This window comes from Thermobia domestica, chromosome 7, assembly GCF_964235325.1.
Source record: "Thermobia domestica chromosome 7, izTheDome1.hap1.1, whole genome shotgun sequence".
Classification (NCBI taxonomy): Eukaryota; Metazoa; Arthropoda; class Insecta; order Zygentoma; family Lepismatidae; genus Thermobia; species Thermobia domestica.
In genome coordinates this window covers 76,673,311-76,688,685 of record NC_137460.1, presented here as the reverse complement: position 1 = coordinate 76,688,685, position 15,375 = coordinate 76,673,311, and the positions used below count along the sequence as shown (strand labels likewise).

Genomic DNA, 15,375 nt, shown 5'->3' with positions numbered 1-15,375 from the left:
CCTTCTTCCGCTTTCTTGCCTATTATTACAGCTGTTTTAATTTCAGTGTAAATCAGCTCGCGAGCTATATGTAGAATTATACAGAATTAAAAAAAAAAAAAAAAAAGGTTAGTCAAAAGTGTGCCCAGTTTTTTCTTACTCTGTCTACTCCTATAAAACTAAGAACTGGTAACACTGATGCTGTTTCTGGCGTTAACTGTGAATCCTGACAATCGAGACACGCTGGTTTTCCACTTCAAGATATCTTATGCCTATCTAAAAATATTTTTAAAAGATACGAAATGTACCTAGGTAGTTCAATAATTCTTCTATTCCTGCATTAATCCTTGTAGATCCTTGTTTCTCGTAATTTCCCGATGAAGAGAACAGCAGATTCGCGAAATATAAGTGGTATTTCTCCATGAGTGACCGGTAAGAGAGCGAAGAAGCAAGTAAGATTGCTAGTGAGAGGGCCCTAACGATTTTACCTGTTGATTTATGAAAATGGATGAATTTACTGCTTTTATGCATGAGAAATCGATTTAACTAAGTTCCAATTTGGAAAAAATTATTTCGAGAAACCCAGCAATTGTCTTGAAATAGAATGAATGTATAATTTTCGCGAAGATAGAAGGGCGGGGACGGAGAAACGGTTTAGGTAAATTTAAAACTCTTGTCACAGATTTTCTGAAGATAATATGCGTTTTATATATTTTCCATTTATCTTTTATTACGGGTGAAGATCATTCACTTTCGCTAGTTAAGGTATTGTTTGTTTGTTTGTTGACACGTTTAGACCTACAATTTAAGATTAAATTCGAATTACCGTCGTGCAATGCTTTCCCCGGAAATCGAACCAGAGATCACGGTCATTAAATGTGCCCATACTAATAATCTAACAAAATGAGGGCACTTTATCGTAACTTGTCAACTGGTGTATTCAGGAAAATATTTAGCAGAGTTTGTACAGCTACGATAAAAACACGCAATTTTAGCTGAAATCATTACTATACTCTTAACAGATCGAAATCTTAATAACTATTTAAAATTAATGTACGAATTTTACTAAGTTTTTTTCATGTACGACAAGATTTTCCTGAACATACATGCCAGTTGACGAGTTACTCCTACACTCGGAACGTTGTATTAAGGGGAATCAGGTATGGATAGAGCTAACATGGATTCAGAGTTCCAATTTAACATAGTCCATAAATACTTTTATTATATATCTTCAAGTCTATGAAGTTCTTTGGAAAAAATGACACAGTTTGCAATATAAATGCGGCTGTATCAATGGAAGGTTCTTGTTCATATTAAGATTGTAACGTAATATATTAATAATTGTAAACCCCAGAAAGGAAATCGGTTATTAATATAGGTTACAACTTTAGTATACCCAAAAGCTTCATCGGTATAGATGCATCTGTTGTTTATATTGAACTATTGTGCTTTTTTAAAAAACTTCATAGACTCGCAGATACGAGGGGAAGTCAAAAATTATCAACTATTTCGCCAAAAGTCTCTTTATATTGTACCTACGGTCTTCTGCCTTGATATAAGGTTATACTGTTGTGGTAATGCAAATTTATTATTATTATTATTATTATTATTATTATTATTATTATTATTATTATTATTATTATTGCAAAGAGAAAATGGTCGCTCTTCTTTCAGTGTCATTGGGAAAATCACTGTACCTTGTACTTTTAACTCTGAGCTCCCTTCGCAAGTAGTCTTCCAGTATAGGCCATTTAAATTCCAAACATGTTTAACATTATCTTTCCCGCGGAAATTTGATTCTTGAATTTCTTTTTTATTACTGTTATGGGTATTCCCACTCCATACTTTTTCTCTTACTGGCTCATGAGAGATCAACGGTTCATCTTCTGTGACGATTCTACTCTTGATTGTTGTAGCGGTCAAGTATGTGGTGGGAGTTGACGAACATCCTGCTCGTTCTTTGTGTGTCACGCTTGTTCGGCCACTTCCAAACTTTTATAATCAGTTGTACACACTTCTACGATGTAGAACAGTGTCCTCAAATTGAGTTGAATGTATCCAAATGAATTTCAATCTTTGACAAGCCTTTTTAGGCTAGAGAAATCGGGTCTTCTGTTCTTCCTTGACCCACAATGCCAACTGTGCGCTATGTTCATTCTGCAGTAGAAGAAGAAAAAATGAAACAGTTAAGATCAAATACCGTAGTATTACCAGAACAGTATAACCTTATCACATGTAAGGGCAGAGGACAGTGCGCGCAATATAAAGAGAATTATACCGAAATTGCTGATAAATTTTGCCTTTTCCTCGCATATAATGAAACGTATTTATGGCTCAAGGTAAATCGAAGCTCTAAATCTTGAACTACTCTTGTTCCCAGTTAATACTTACGATAAGTGTGTGTTACAACTAAATTTAGTATAAGTATTTTCAAGCTGAATCATAGTGTAATATGGATTTCTATTATTTATTTATTTTTATAATAATTTTTCCCCCACAGTTCCTCATGACTTGTATCCCACCAATGTATTTCAACAAGACAGAAGCCGTGGATGTATTTATGTCGTATAATCCACTGATATTTTACAATGGAGGTGGAAGATACACCTTCTGCTGCAGAAATAGATGTTACTATAAAGACTGAGCCAGAAGATGACGGCGATGAGTATGGTGGTACCCAGTTTATAGACACAACTATAAAACTAGAGGTAGAAGAAGACCATCCCATACCAGCTTTGACATGGTTAAAAACAGAAATTGCCAAGTGCGAGGAGACGCCAGACGAAACTCAAACACGAGACAACAGGTAAAGAAATTGATTGTAAGATCTTTGCATATTTAAAATTAAAATCTTAACTTGTAGCAGCTTTTCAGGACATCTCAAAAAACGCATCAATATGTTTCGAGTATCCAATTTTCGCCCATCCTCATGACAAATGCAAAAAAGAACACACACACACACACATATATATATATATATATATATATATATAAGCGCGGATCCAAGGGGGGTATAGTCCCCCTTGACGCTCAGGTATACACTGGATAAAATGGGCTTCAATCCTGCTTTACTCTGGATAAAACTGAAAACTATGGTTTAGCCCCTCCCTTGATCATACCCTGGATCCATATATATATAAGATAATGTTCATGGACAAATTATTATTATTAGTCGTAACACAGTACTAAGTAGTAGTAGTAGTCGTAACAAAACAAGGTAATGCACATTAAAACATTGTAACTTTCTCGAGTATCGTGTTTGAGATGATATAAGTATCAACGTGAATGTCAGTGTTTAATTTAGCTACATGGATTCTATTAGTCCGAGCGAGAAGCTGATGAACCATGATTTATTTATATATATATATATATATATATATATATATATATATATATATGTTTTTCAGCTGATCTTATATGATTTTGGGGCACTGATTTCGAATCCGATGAGTGCCACTCAGTAAACCTTGGTGAAACTTCGCAAATGGGGGGTGAAAGGGGGTGGTGTTCTCTTACTTTCCATGTCTTAAATTACTGGATTATCTCAGCATAGTTTCAATTTTCTCATATCCTATTGCCAGTAGAATGCTAATTCATGTATATGTTATAAATAAACACACTAGTAACCAATTAACGGAATTTGATAATTTTCTCACAAATGTCAGAGCTGCCAACTGTCAATAAAATGTACAAAAAATTTTATACAGGATATATTATTTTACAAAATTTTCACATAGAAAATATTAAGAACAAGAGAAGTATTATATATGTTCCAAATATACAGTCCTTAAACTCTCATATGAGCTATGAATAAAAGCCAGACAATCATTAGAAGGGAAATGCGGAAGTATAAATTTTGACTTCTAAATATGGTTAATACAAAAATAACACATTTGGAACAATTCAAATATATATTTCTTGTAAACTATTTTCAATCTGTCTCTTAATCAGTTGTGAATAACCTTAAACGTGTTCGTTGTGTAGAAATTCTACTTCCTCTCATACGTCATAGTTGCCAATTATCACGGAATTGTGCTTTCTTGGCATTTTGAATCGAATTTTTAGTGATAAAAACGTAAAAGTAAACCAGATCTATGCAAAGTATATGCAATATTTTTATTTACTTTTTATGTCACTTCGAATACGTTATAATCGTAGGAAAACTGGTTATTCGGTAAAGCTACAATTGCGACAGCGATATGAGAAAGGTTTCTTTCGTGAAATGGAGTAATAGTTTTCTTACTGTCTAATTTTAATTTTTCACGCAGTACAGCAAACGAAAACCAAATCAACTATGTTTTTCCAACAGTATCTGCATACTTACATATTGTTGAAAGCATTAACATGTGTCGTTTGGAGAAAAGAGAAACACGGTACAAAACTTTATCAGAATCAACGCACAAGAAAAGCAGTGGAGTCCTCTTCATCTCTTCTGTTTGTTCTGGTCCATTCATGCAATCACTTTGGCAGGTACAGAACGATGTGCATTTCGATGACCTTTTAAGGCAAGCATAACCACGTTATCATCCCGTTGTGCATGAGCAGCTAATTAAGTTTACTACATCCGGCGCTATTGGTGTAACTGCGGGCAACATACGAGGTACATATTCTTCTGTAGCATATGGCAAAAATTTCCATCCGAAATCTCTTGGATCTAGATCAGGAGGATTAATTTGTTCAGCTTATTTCCACCTGGCTGTCTGAAGACGAGCGCGCTTATAATGTTCCTGCAGTGCGCTAACAGGTGGAGGAAGCTTAGGAAGAGATGACAGACTTGTGATTGTCTTGCTAACCATCTTTTTCTTCCAGAGGAGCTCGTAATCCGTTAGTAAAACGGTTTCTCCAAGGCTGTATAACTGAGCAACAAATATATTACACTGCTCTGCTATTACACTTCCTTCAGCTTTGGGATTGCCAACCGCGTCAAGTGTGCCTCAAAACTTCGATAAAATGTTTAGCATTCGGCCTTTACCAACCCCAACGAGAGATAAAGTGGTATTCCAGCTAGTTAGAGCATGAGCTGCCGGAATGTTCACCATATACGGACTGTGCAGTCTTACAACTTCATTTTTGTCAATTACTTCTTTGGATCCAGCGCATTTTTCCATTACGATTGGTGAAGTTTGCGATATACAAGTAGCACCAGTACATCCTTATCGTCACACTTCAACCGTAGAGATTTGTCAGGAGCATGTTTAGCTTCCCTAAGAACTATGTGTACCATATTTACTTCAGTTTCTTCGTGTGTTGTTGGTTCACCCTCCGTCCTTCTCCCACTTTAATGGGGGATTGTTGTGGTTCAGTGATAACCAATCTATGAGATTCATCTATGCTAATGTCCATTTTGCCTTTTCGTATTTATTAAAGTCAATACGAACGCTCTTTTGGGTAAAGAAGTTGATAATGTAAGTTTAAATTGTCTTGGATTTCTTTGTTGTCGCTTCCTTTGTGTTGCTGCTTTGATGCTGTTCTCATAATATCTATCGAATACTACACGCAGAATATGGACTTGTTTGAGCTCGCTTTCCACCATTACTGTGAATGTCTTTACATATACTTCTACAGTAGCCGGATGTGTTGGCCATGATACGTGCCAGAGCATTGCACAACCGTCAAGAATGACAGTTCAATGGGGTCTTATTAGCGATCTTGTTGATTTCATTACGGCAAGTTTGTGTTGAAGTACCACTTTTGAAGTTTCGCATTTCATCATTCTCATTAAACAGAGCAGTTGGAAATGGAGCTAATTTCTGGTCAAGCACATCATCCACATTAATATCGCAACGTGGCACGAGCATGCCCACTGTACGAGCATAAGTAACACTGTGGTTAATTATCACTTGAGCCTAACTTTATTTATTCCGTAGTCAGCTGCTGTGTTCTCACTTTTACAGCATCTTGTACATTTAGCGCGTACACACTCAAAATTTGACCACTAACAATATTAACTAATCCCGTAGGTGAATGGCTTTTGCTATCAAGGGGGTTGATATATGTTGACAAAAATTCACGAATCTTCTCGCGACCTGTACAGTCAGCTTTGATACATAAACCTCTCTCCTCCTTGTGATGGAAAACTAAGTCCTAATTTTCCAGTTTCTTCACATCGTCCACATCTTTCTGAATTTGACCAGAGTTCATATGCAACGGTATGTTGTATACTTGTATTCTCTTCGAACAATAGTTGGTTTATAAATATGTACAATCCAGTTTATTTTATAGAGGAAGAAAAAGAAAAAATAATATAAGATTAATATATATATTTATTAAATATTTGGATGTGGTTACGTAACTAAGAACGATGAATAGAAGGTTGTCGTGGTAACAAACAAACAATATATAATGTAATGTTATACCCTCGCTGTTATGTTGTATGTGAGTTAATGTTTTACGAAGTTTCAAAAGATAATAAAAGATTTAACAAGGTAATTTAGAGTCGGTCAATTGTTACTAATTTACGAACTAGTGAGTTTGTGATTGATAAATATAAATTTTGTTATATAATAAATGGTGCCGGAACCCGGGATCGAACCAGGGACCTTGGGGTTGAAGTGTCTCGATCGGATTAACGCATCTCTGTTGGCTAGCATGAAGTCGTTCTCATAGTTAGCTAATAACATATTCTTAAAATCAGAGTATTTATACAAATTATGGCGGATAGCTTTAAACCATGTTAAGCATGGTGGCACTAATACATGCGGTAAGATTCTTAGAAATTGCGTTTTCTCAATCCCCATCAAAGCACACTAACCATATTTAGAAGTCAAAATTTATACTTCCGCATTTCCCTTCTAATGATTGTCTGGCTTTTATTCATAGCTCATATGAGAGTTTAAGGACTGTATATTTGGAATATATATGATACTTCTCCTGTTCTTAATATTTTCTATGTGAAAATTTTGTAAAATAAAATATTCTGTATAAAAATTTGTGTAAATTGTGATAGTTGGCAACCCTGACATTTGTGAGAAAATTATCAAATTCCGTTAATTGGTTACTAGTGTGTTTATTTATAACATATACATGAATTAGCATTGTACTGTCAATAGGATATGAGAAAATTGAAACTATGCTGAGATAATCCAGTAATTTAAGACATGGAAAGTACGAGAACACCACCCCCTTTTACCTCCATTTGCGAAGTTTTCCCAAGGTTTACAGAGCGATACTCATCGTATTAGAAATCAGCGCCCCAAAATCATATAAGATCAGCTGAAAAACCAGGTATATATAAAAAATCATGGTACAGCTAAAAATTGCATCGTCTCCCCCGGACTATATGTATGTACAAGGATAAATCAAAAAGTAAGGTGAAATTGCCTGTCAAACCCATAGTATTGTGTATAGCTAATTAATTCTTTTCCATGTTACAGGTAATCAGGTAATAGACGTGTGACGGCTTGTACAACATTCTATGTCCACCCGTCTGGTGCTGAGAGCAACTCAAAGATGGCGCAGCAACCGGAACATTACACCAAGGAGGAAGTGCGCGGTGTCATTCGTTTTTTCTGAGCCAAGGGAACCAAACCATGTGATATTCATCGAGAATTGGTGCAGGTCTACGGAGATAGTGTTATGTCGCTGAAACAAGTGTACGTGTGGTGTAACGCATTTGCAAGTGGTAGAAGTACTGTCACAGATGATGGCAGATGTGGCAGACCATCAACGTCCATCACCGACACGAATGTAGCTGTCGTCGATGCCATGATTCGTGAAGACAGAAGAGTGCGGTTGCAGGACATTGCCAATGAATTGAATATCTCTTATGGTTCCGTAAGCTGTATCGTCCATGACCAATTGGGCTTCACAAAAGTGTGTGCACGCTGGGTACCCAAGCTTCTGAGTAACGAACACAAAAACCAGCGAATGGGCATTTCCCTGAGCCATCTCACACGTTATGCCGACGAAGGAATTTCATTCCTTCATCGCATCATAACGGGCGATGAAACTCCGATACCTGTATGGACACCTGAATCCAAACTTCAGAGCATGACATGGAAACATCCATCGTCACCACAGGCCAAGAAATGCAAGACAATAGCATCTGCCCAGAAAACAATGGCTACTGTCTTTTGGGACCATCTCGGTGTTATTCATGTTGAATTTCTGGAAAAGGATACGACCATTAATGCAGACACCTACTGCCAGACCCTGGACAGGCTGAAAGCAGCCATACGGCAGAAACGGCGGGGGGCACTCCGAGAGGGCGTGTTGTTACTGCATGATAACGCACGTCCACATACAGCCGAACGGACCCGTACACACCTCCGCGGGTTCAAGTGGGAAATTCTCGATCACCCTCCGTATAGCCCTGATTTAGCCTCGTCGGATTACCATTTGTTCGGCCCCCTGAAGCAACATCTCCGTGGGCAACGTTTCCAGACACTGACAGAGGCACAACAGGCTACACGTACCTGGTTAGGAAATCTGGAACCACATTTCTTTGAACAGGGCATGGATGATTTGGTGCCACGTTGGAATAAATGTTTAGACAACTACGGTTCCTTTTTCGAATAATAGTGTGATACCATACTTCAAACATAGTAAAGCTTCATCGACGTATCTCTGTACGCTTTTCTGTAAATCAACAATTCACCTTACTTTTTGATTCACCATTGTATTTATAAGTTACATTTCTCGGTAAGAGATCAGATGCTTGTCAGTTATATCACGTCAAACAACTTATTGCAGGAAGGTACCACATTTTATATGTTCTATAATTTCTACGAAGTTTCGACTCTTTATTTTATTTGTTTTGCTTATAGTAATTTTACCTCTACTCTTTTATACGTGTTTGTTCTGAGAATGGGGGGAAAATTGTTCTCTGAAATATGTCGACGTGCGTTGTTGTTTGTTATCCTGGAAATCTGAGAAGATGGCCTACTATTTTGATCTAGTCCTGTCTTGTATTTAATTTCTTTAGTCTATATGTAAGCGCGGTCTTCCAGTGTTTGTTTATCAGGAATTGCTTTTCATCAACCTATACTATTTGGTCTAGGAATTAATTCGTGCGGGTGGACAAGAGATGGCGCAACGAACGGAGCGTCCCACAGTTCCGTGTATCCACACATGTGTTGCAAACCCCTGTCATCGCGTATCGTTCGTAGTATAGGGCAGTGGATTAAAGCGTCAACAACACCAGTTTGTAGTTAAGTGAACATGGCGCAATTTGTGCCTGATAAAGTGTTTTTGCGGGGTGTCCTGCTGCATTACTTTAACATGCAGAAAAGTGCGACTGAAAGTCATCGTATTTTGGTGGAAGTGTATGGTGACCATGCTCTAGCTGAGCGAACGTGTCAGAAGTGGTTTGCACGGTTTAGAAGTGGTGATTTCGGCTTGGCAGACCAAGAGCGAGCTGGACAGCCAAAAAAATTTCAAGACGAAGAATTGACAGCATTGCTCGAGCAGGATTCGTGTCAAACGCAGGAACAACTTGCAGCAGCATTAGGCGTTGATCAAACAACAGTCTCCAAACGCTTGAAAGCCATGGGAATGATTCAAAAGATGTCACATTGGGTTCCACATGAATTGAAAGACAGAGACGTTGAAAGACGAAAAACCATTTGCGAATTGCTGCTTCAACGACAGAGCAGAAAGGGGTTTCTGCATCGAATTATTACGGGTGATGAGAAGTGGATCCATTACGAGAACCCTAAACGAAAAAAGGCCTGGGTGAAACCAGGTGAACCAGGTCCATCACAACCAAAACGAGATATTCACTGTGCAAAGGTTATGCTGTGCATATGGTGGGATATGAAAGGTGTAGTGTACTATGAGCTGCTGCAACCGGGTGAAACTATGAATGGAGAACGTTATCGGCGACAATTAATGCGTTTGAAGCAAGCTCTGGCCAGAACACGACCAGAATGGGAGAACAGACATGATAAACTTATTGTTCAACATGATAACGCTCGCCCACATGTCGCAAAACCGGTCAAAACCTATTTAGAAAATGTCGGATGGGAAGTTTTACCCCACCAGCCGTATTCACCAGACGTTGCTCCTTCGGACTACTACTTGTTCGATTGCATGAACAACGATTTGATTGGACAGCGGTTTACTTCTTCAGAAGATATCGAAACATGGGTCTCTGACTGGATCGCTTCCAAGGATGAGGACTTCTTTCGCCACGGTATCCGTACATTGCCTGACAGATGGGCGAAAGTGGTGGCTAGCGATGGACAATATTTTTCTTAAGGTATTTATGTATTTTGTGTTTGTACTACAGCTTCAATGTGTGCGTACCAACCGCACGAATTAATTCCTAGACCAAATACATATTGAAGTTAATTCCTAAGTTTAAAGCTTATTTTTTATTTTATTTTGTCTAGTATTTTACTAAGAAGAATTGCGACGAACGCTACGGGATGGCCTGATTTTAGCACATGACTATATATTTCATTTCGCAAACTAAGGAATTTATCAGAAATTTAGTGCGTTCAAGAAATCTTAGTTCGATTAGGGCAAAATTACATGAGAGTTCACTTTTATTTTGTGCATAAGGTAATGAAAATTTGCATCGAATGGATACGGTACACAGTTCTTATAATGAAATGTTCCAGAATGATCAAACGAAGCGTAATTATACATATATATATTTTTAAATATGTTAAAATAATTTCTTGCTGTTTGGATAATCATCATCTCCTATCACTGTAAATGAGGATAGAGGTCACAATTCAAATTTAGCAGTAGACGCAATCAAACACTCTATACGATGCTTGAAATCGTAACTTCCTTCGTTCAAACGACATGTTCTACTTCTTTCTAAATATATTGTAGTGTAATTCTTATTGATTAATGAATAAAGTTAACTGAAATCAAATAAATATATTTGATTTCACTGCTATCTATTAAACCAAAAGTGTATCTTTTTTGTTTAAGCTGTAAAACTTTAATCCAGAATGTCATGGGTTCAAGTTTTGTTAAAGCTAAAATAAAAAATCTCCATAATTTAGGGGTAGCCACCTTTTTTCGTTATTTATTATAGGATTAAAGGCTATTTATCACTTTAGAAATTACTGGCAGTCTGCAGCTCACTAAAGGGAATCTAAAGCATTTAAAATGATCAATACAGACCAAATGAGAAACCGCGCACTACCTCTCACGGCTTACTGGTCAACGAGTTGGCCATCTCTCCCATAATTGAAATTGATGAAATATTAAACCTATTGAGTGCTGTGGTTTTCGAGATATTCGAATTTTTGTGGCACTAAACCGTATGTCGTTTCTTGTCAATAATAAATTGATAGTTTTTATTATATTGAAAGAGATCATTTATTTGTTTACTTTATATCTAGAAAAAATAACTGTTAAATAGTAGATTGTCTATTGTTTAAATGATACACATTAGGGATGCATTCGAGTCGAGTCGAGTCGAGATTTAAGCCTGTCTCGACTCGACAGTCTCTGTCTCGACTCGACTCGAATTCGAGTCGAGACGTCTCAAGATTCGAGTCGAGACAAAATGTACGAGTTAAAATATACGCACACATCAGCCAGACCATCATGACTACCTACCTAATTGTCAGTATGTCTACTTTTGGCATGGATAAAAACGGCGACACGTCTTGGCATACACGCAATGATCCTTGATAGGTCGCTGGAGAGAGCTGGCACCACATGTGCTCACTCAGGTCACCTAATTCCCGTAAATTCCGGGAAGGGAGGCGATGTGTTCTGACGTCACGTTCAATCACATCCCACAAGGGACATCACTCAAATGTCCGGCTCCAATTTCAATGAAACTTTTTTTGCTGATAGAAGGCATGTATGCATCATTACTTGTGATGACAAATTTTTGCCATGGTGCATGTTTTCTATTTTTTTTAATAACTTTTAAGAGTTGTGATGTGGTTATTAGAGATTACTACAGAAGTCCCTTACTACCCTTTGTAAACGGAGCGTTAATGAAGAAAAGTGAAGAAAACACGCATGTGGATACATATAAGTCCTGGGGGGAAGTCGTATGGTAGATATGACCTTGATGGCAGCCATCTTGAAATCCGCCATTTTGAATTAAGGTCAAGTTTTCAAAATGGGAATAGGGTAATATGATACATAATTTCGGGCTAGAATTTAATTAGAAAAATAATGGTAAGGTTAGTTTTAAGATACACCCATTTGGGGGAAAGTTACAGGCATATTAATTGTTTTTACTTACTGTGTGCGTAAGTCCCTTCTTACTTTCGTCTCAAGACCTGTAAATCGATCGCAACGGCAGAGCCCGGTTTCGCACTAGTGTTTAGAAATCTTTAAACTCACTTGCAATATTTGTGGATTATTGTATTGTATTTTGCCTTTAATTAAATTTGAACCCACTTCATGATCTTGTGTAAAGTATCACTAAAAGAGAATTTCTGTTTTTATGGAGAACGTAAGCATGGCAATTATAAAAGGTAAGTAAGGTGCGTATGTATTTATAAGAAAGTTTATTTTACGAGTCTTTTGTGGTTCCGCCAACCTATTCTTTAGTTGTTTTTTTTTTCAAAATACTCATATCTCATAAATAAAAGAGCTATTATAAAATCTCTTACCACTATTCTTTAATACTTATAAAATTTTATTTATTGTAAAAGTACTGGCGAGATATTTTTTATCGCCCACTAAAATTATGGTGGAGCTCCTTCGTGGCTAACGGTTAGCATACTTGCCTTTGGCGTGGGAAACCTGGGCTTGATTCCCGGTGGGAGTTCATGTGGTTCGGATTCCACGTTAATCAGTAGGTCCACGTCTCACATAGCCTCGCTGCTGAACGGGACGTTAAACTCAGAATCAATTCAACTCACAATTATGGTTTTTACTTGATTATGATGTCATTAGTTTAAACGCCCAACTGCCCAGTAATTATAAACATTGACTACATTATAAAATTGTAATTTGTGACGACTAAAATATCAGAAATTAAAGATTATTCTTTGAGTTTTGGAACATTTTGAAAAACGTGAAAAACTGGTACTGCACCGATACAACACACCTTTTGGATTTGTCATAACATGTCTTACATAGCTTTGGTTCGATTCTCAACACGGACTGCAACTTCCCGTTAAATTGTGCATCCGAAAGGCACTCTTTGTTAAACCTCGCTTATCACCGCTCATCTTAATAATATATATAACTTCACCGCGTAGCAAATGTTGCATTTCTCTCTTTCATCCTAACACAAAACAAAACTAACCACAGCTTTGACACGAAGGAGCTATTTCGAAAAGAAACAAGCTGTGTACCAAATGATAGAAGTATAAAGTATTGTTTTCTTTCCTGTTTATTGATATCAGTTGGTGTTCTTAATGAGTTTACTCATTAGTTTAGAAAGAGTATATATGGAATTTGGACATATGTTGTACGTATTCTCCTGAGAAATTGATGAGACCAGAAAAGTTATAAGGACAGATGGAATAGGTTTAAGCGCATCTACGTGACTTTATCAAATATTTATTCTCCATAATGGTACCACGCGGAAAACTTGGTATAGGCCTACTTTTATCTTTGCCTCCCTCTGTTAGCTGTTTCGTATCATATATATCGGATGGTTTTGTTATTTCTTCTGATCATTAAAACAACAATGGTACCTGTGTGCGTGCAGAAATGCAAAAGCACAAGGTAACTTCCTATCTGTTTTGGAAACAACAAACCCATTTCACGTGTTCGAGAGAAATTGAGCACAGCGAGATCGGGTGTTTACTCACGGTCAGTTCGCAGCAGGAGTCCATGGTAAAAGATTTGGCTATCTCGAAAACACTCGCAAAACCTTACAAATACAAAAGACTGCGCTTCAAAGAAAGTTTAGACACAGATGTTTCAATTTTCTTTTAGCATCTTTCTTCAGCAAAAGAGTCGGTTCATTGTATTCGAAAAAGGGAAGGGAGAAAGGGTGAATTTATATTTTATGTGGGGGTAACGTTGTAAGTAGTATAAACAATACATACCGCTTCCGACTCTGTACTGAAGCACTTCCTTTAGCGGTATATCACTAGATCTATCCTGACCCTCATCCCACCTCAAGTTGTAAAGTAGAAAGGGACAGAAGTATTCAACATGACTGCGCACTTGAGTTTCAGTTCACAATACGAAAACCAGTGAGCAAGTAAACAGTCTTTTGTGGGACCGTGTTTTACTTCTTGAATTTATTTTTGAACATTTCTGTGAATTCAACAACAAAACGCAGTAGAAATACGGACTAGTTTTTACTCCAACCATTACTTTCTCTCCAACCCAGGGATGACACATTTATGATTTCGTACTAGATTTAGTGATTTTACTATTGAACTAGTGATCTAGTACGTACTTTGGGTAAATAGGCACATTCTAGTGATTTTTTTGCATTTTTTTTCTGATGCAGACAAATGAGAAGGAAATGGTTCTTAAAATAAAAGGAAGAAGTATATTGCAGTTCAAAACAAATGTAGAAACCTTAAATTATTTTTTCTTTTCCCTCTGACTGAATGAAACCCCTGCTGTGTAACGACCTTAGGTAAACAACGGCTATCTTTGGTCCGCTACCTCCTTTTGTTAGCCGACATGAGATGGGTTACTTTTTTTTCTGGAAGAAAGTGAAGAAATAATTATCCAGTACATTTACGTTTTGTCAGGCACACAGGCGCAGTCTGTACTTGTTTCCTAACGAATTTTAGCAACATAACATAAATGAAACATATGTACCAGAAAATAGAGGCAGTACAAACGGAAATTTTCATCTGTGACACATTTGATGAGAAATATAGTTAGATGTCACGTGCAAGCACTCTAAACATGTCCTATCCTGTAATTCTATTCGTATGTTTATGTGGGTGAGACTGAGAAATCAAGAAACAATAATAACTGGTTTTCTTCCAGGGGAAAAATCTAAATGTGAAGGGGTGGTACACTGGGACTTTAATTGCGTCCTTTGTACAAGATTAACAAGTAATAGCAATTTTTTAATTTATTTTAGTTCTTGGGGAGAGGAAGATGGAAGCGAACCCTCGTAAGGACCTCTGCAAGGAAACATGAATACTATCCGCCACTGTTTGTTACATTACACAAAATAGTTTTATATATATATATTGAGTTTTAGTCAGGGTTTTCATTCTGCAGGAGAGGGGGGGGGATAGTAATACCTGACGAACATTTTCTATTCTCAGAGTGTTGCAATGATAGCATTTCCTCCATTATAACTTGGCCAAGCTAGTTGCATTATATGTAAGGATTAAGTTAGCCTAAAAAGCTTAAATTTCTATGGCTGTTTTACTCTGTAGCCATGTTTCTCATTTTCGGTCTACGGGACTCTGTGTCCGGAAATTTTCGATGGCTTCCAAGTCGGAAAATAAGTGTATCAAAGGCATATATATTATATCTCTGGTTATATGAGGCATGGATCTACAGTTTAACGTGGGATACCGGTAACAACTTCATGAG

The 15,375-nt window shown here is 37.2% G+C and overlaps 1 protein-coding gene across 2 annotated transcripts in view; it reads left to right on the top strand.

The window, feature by feature from the left end:
• The window catches only part of LOC145690208 (uncharacterized), a 44,135-nt gene that overhangs the window by 17,560 nt on the left and 11,200 nt on the right, over positions 1-15,375 (top strand). For both annotated transcript variants that reach the window (XM_081764879.1, XM_081764878.1), the window contains one exon: positions 2,480-2,785. In XM_081764879.1, coding sequence (XP_081621005.1) covers positions 2,568-2,785 — 218 coding nt within the window. In that variant the 5' untranslated portion in view covers positions 2,480-2,567. The remainder of the gene's footprint in view (positions 1-2,479; positions 2,786-15,375) is intronic.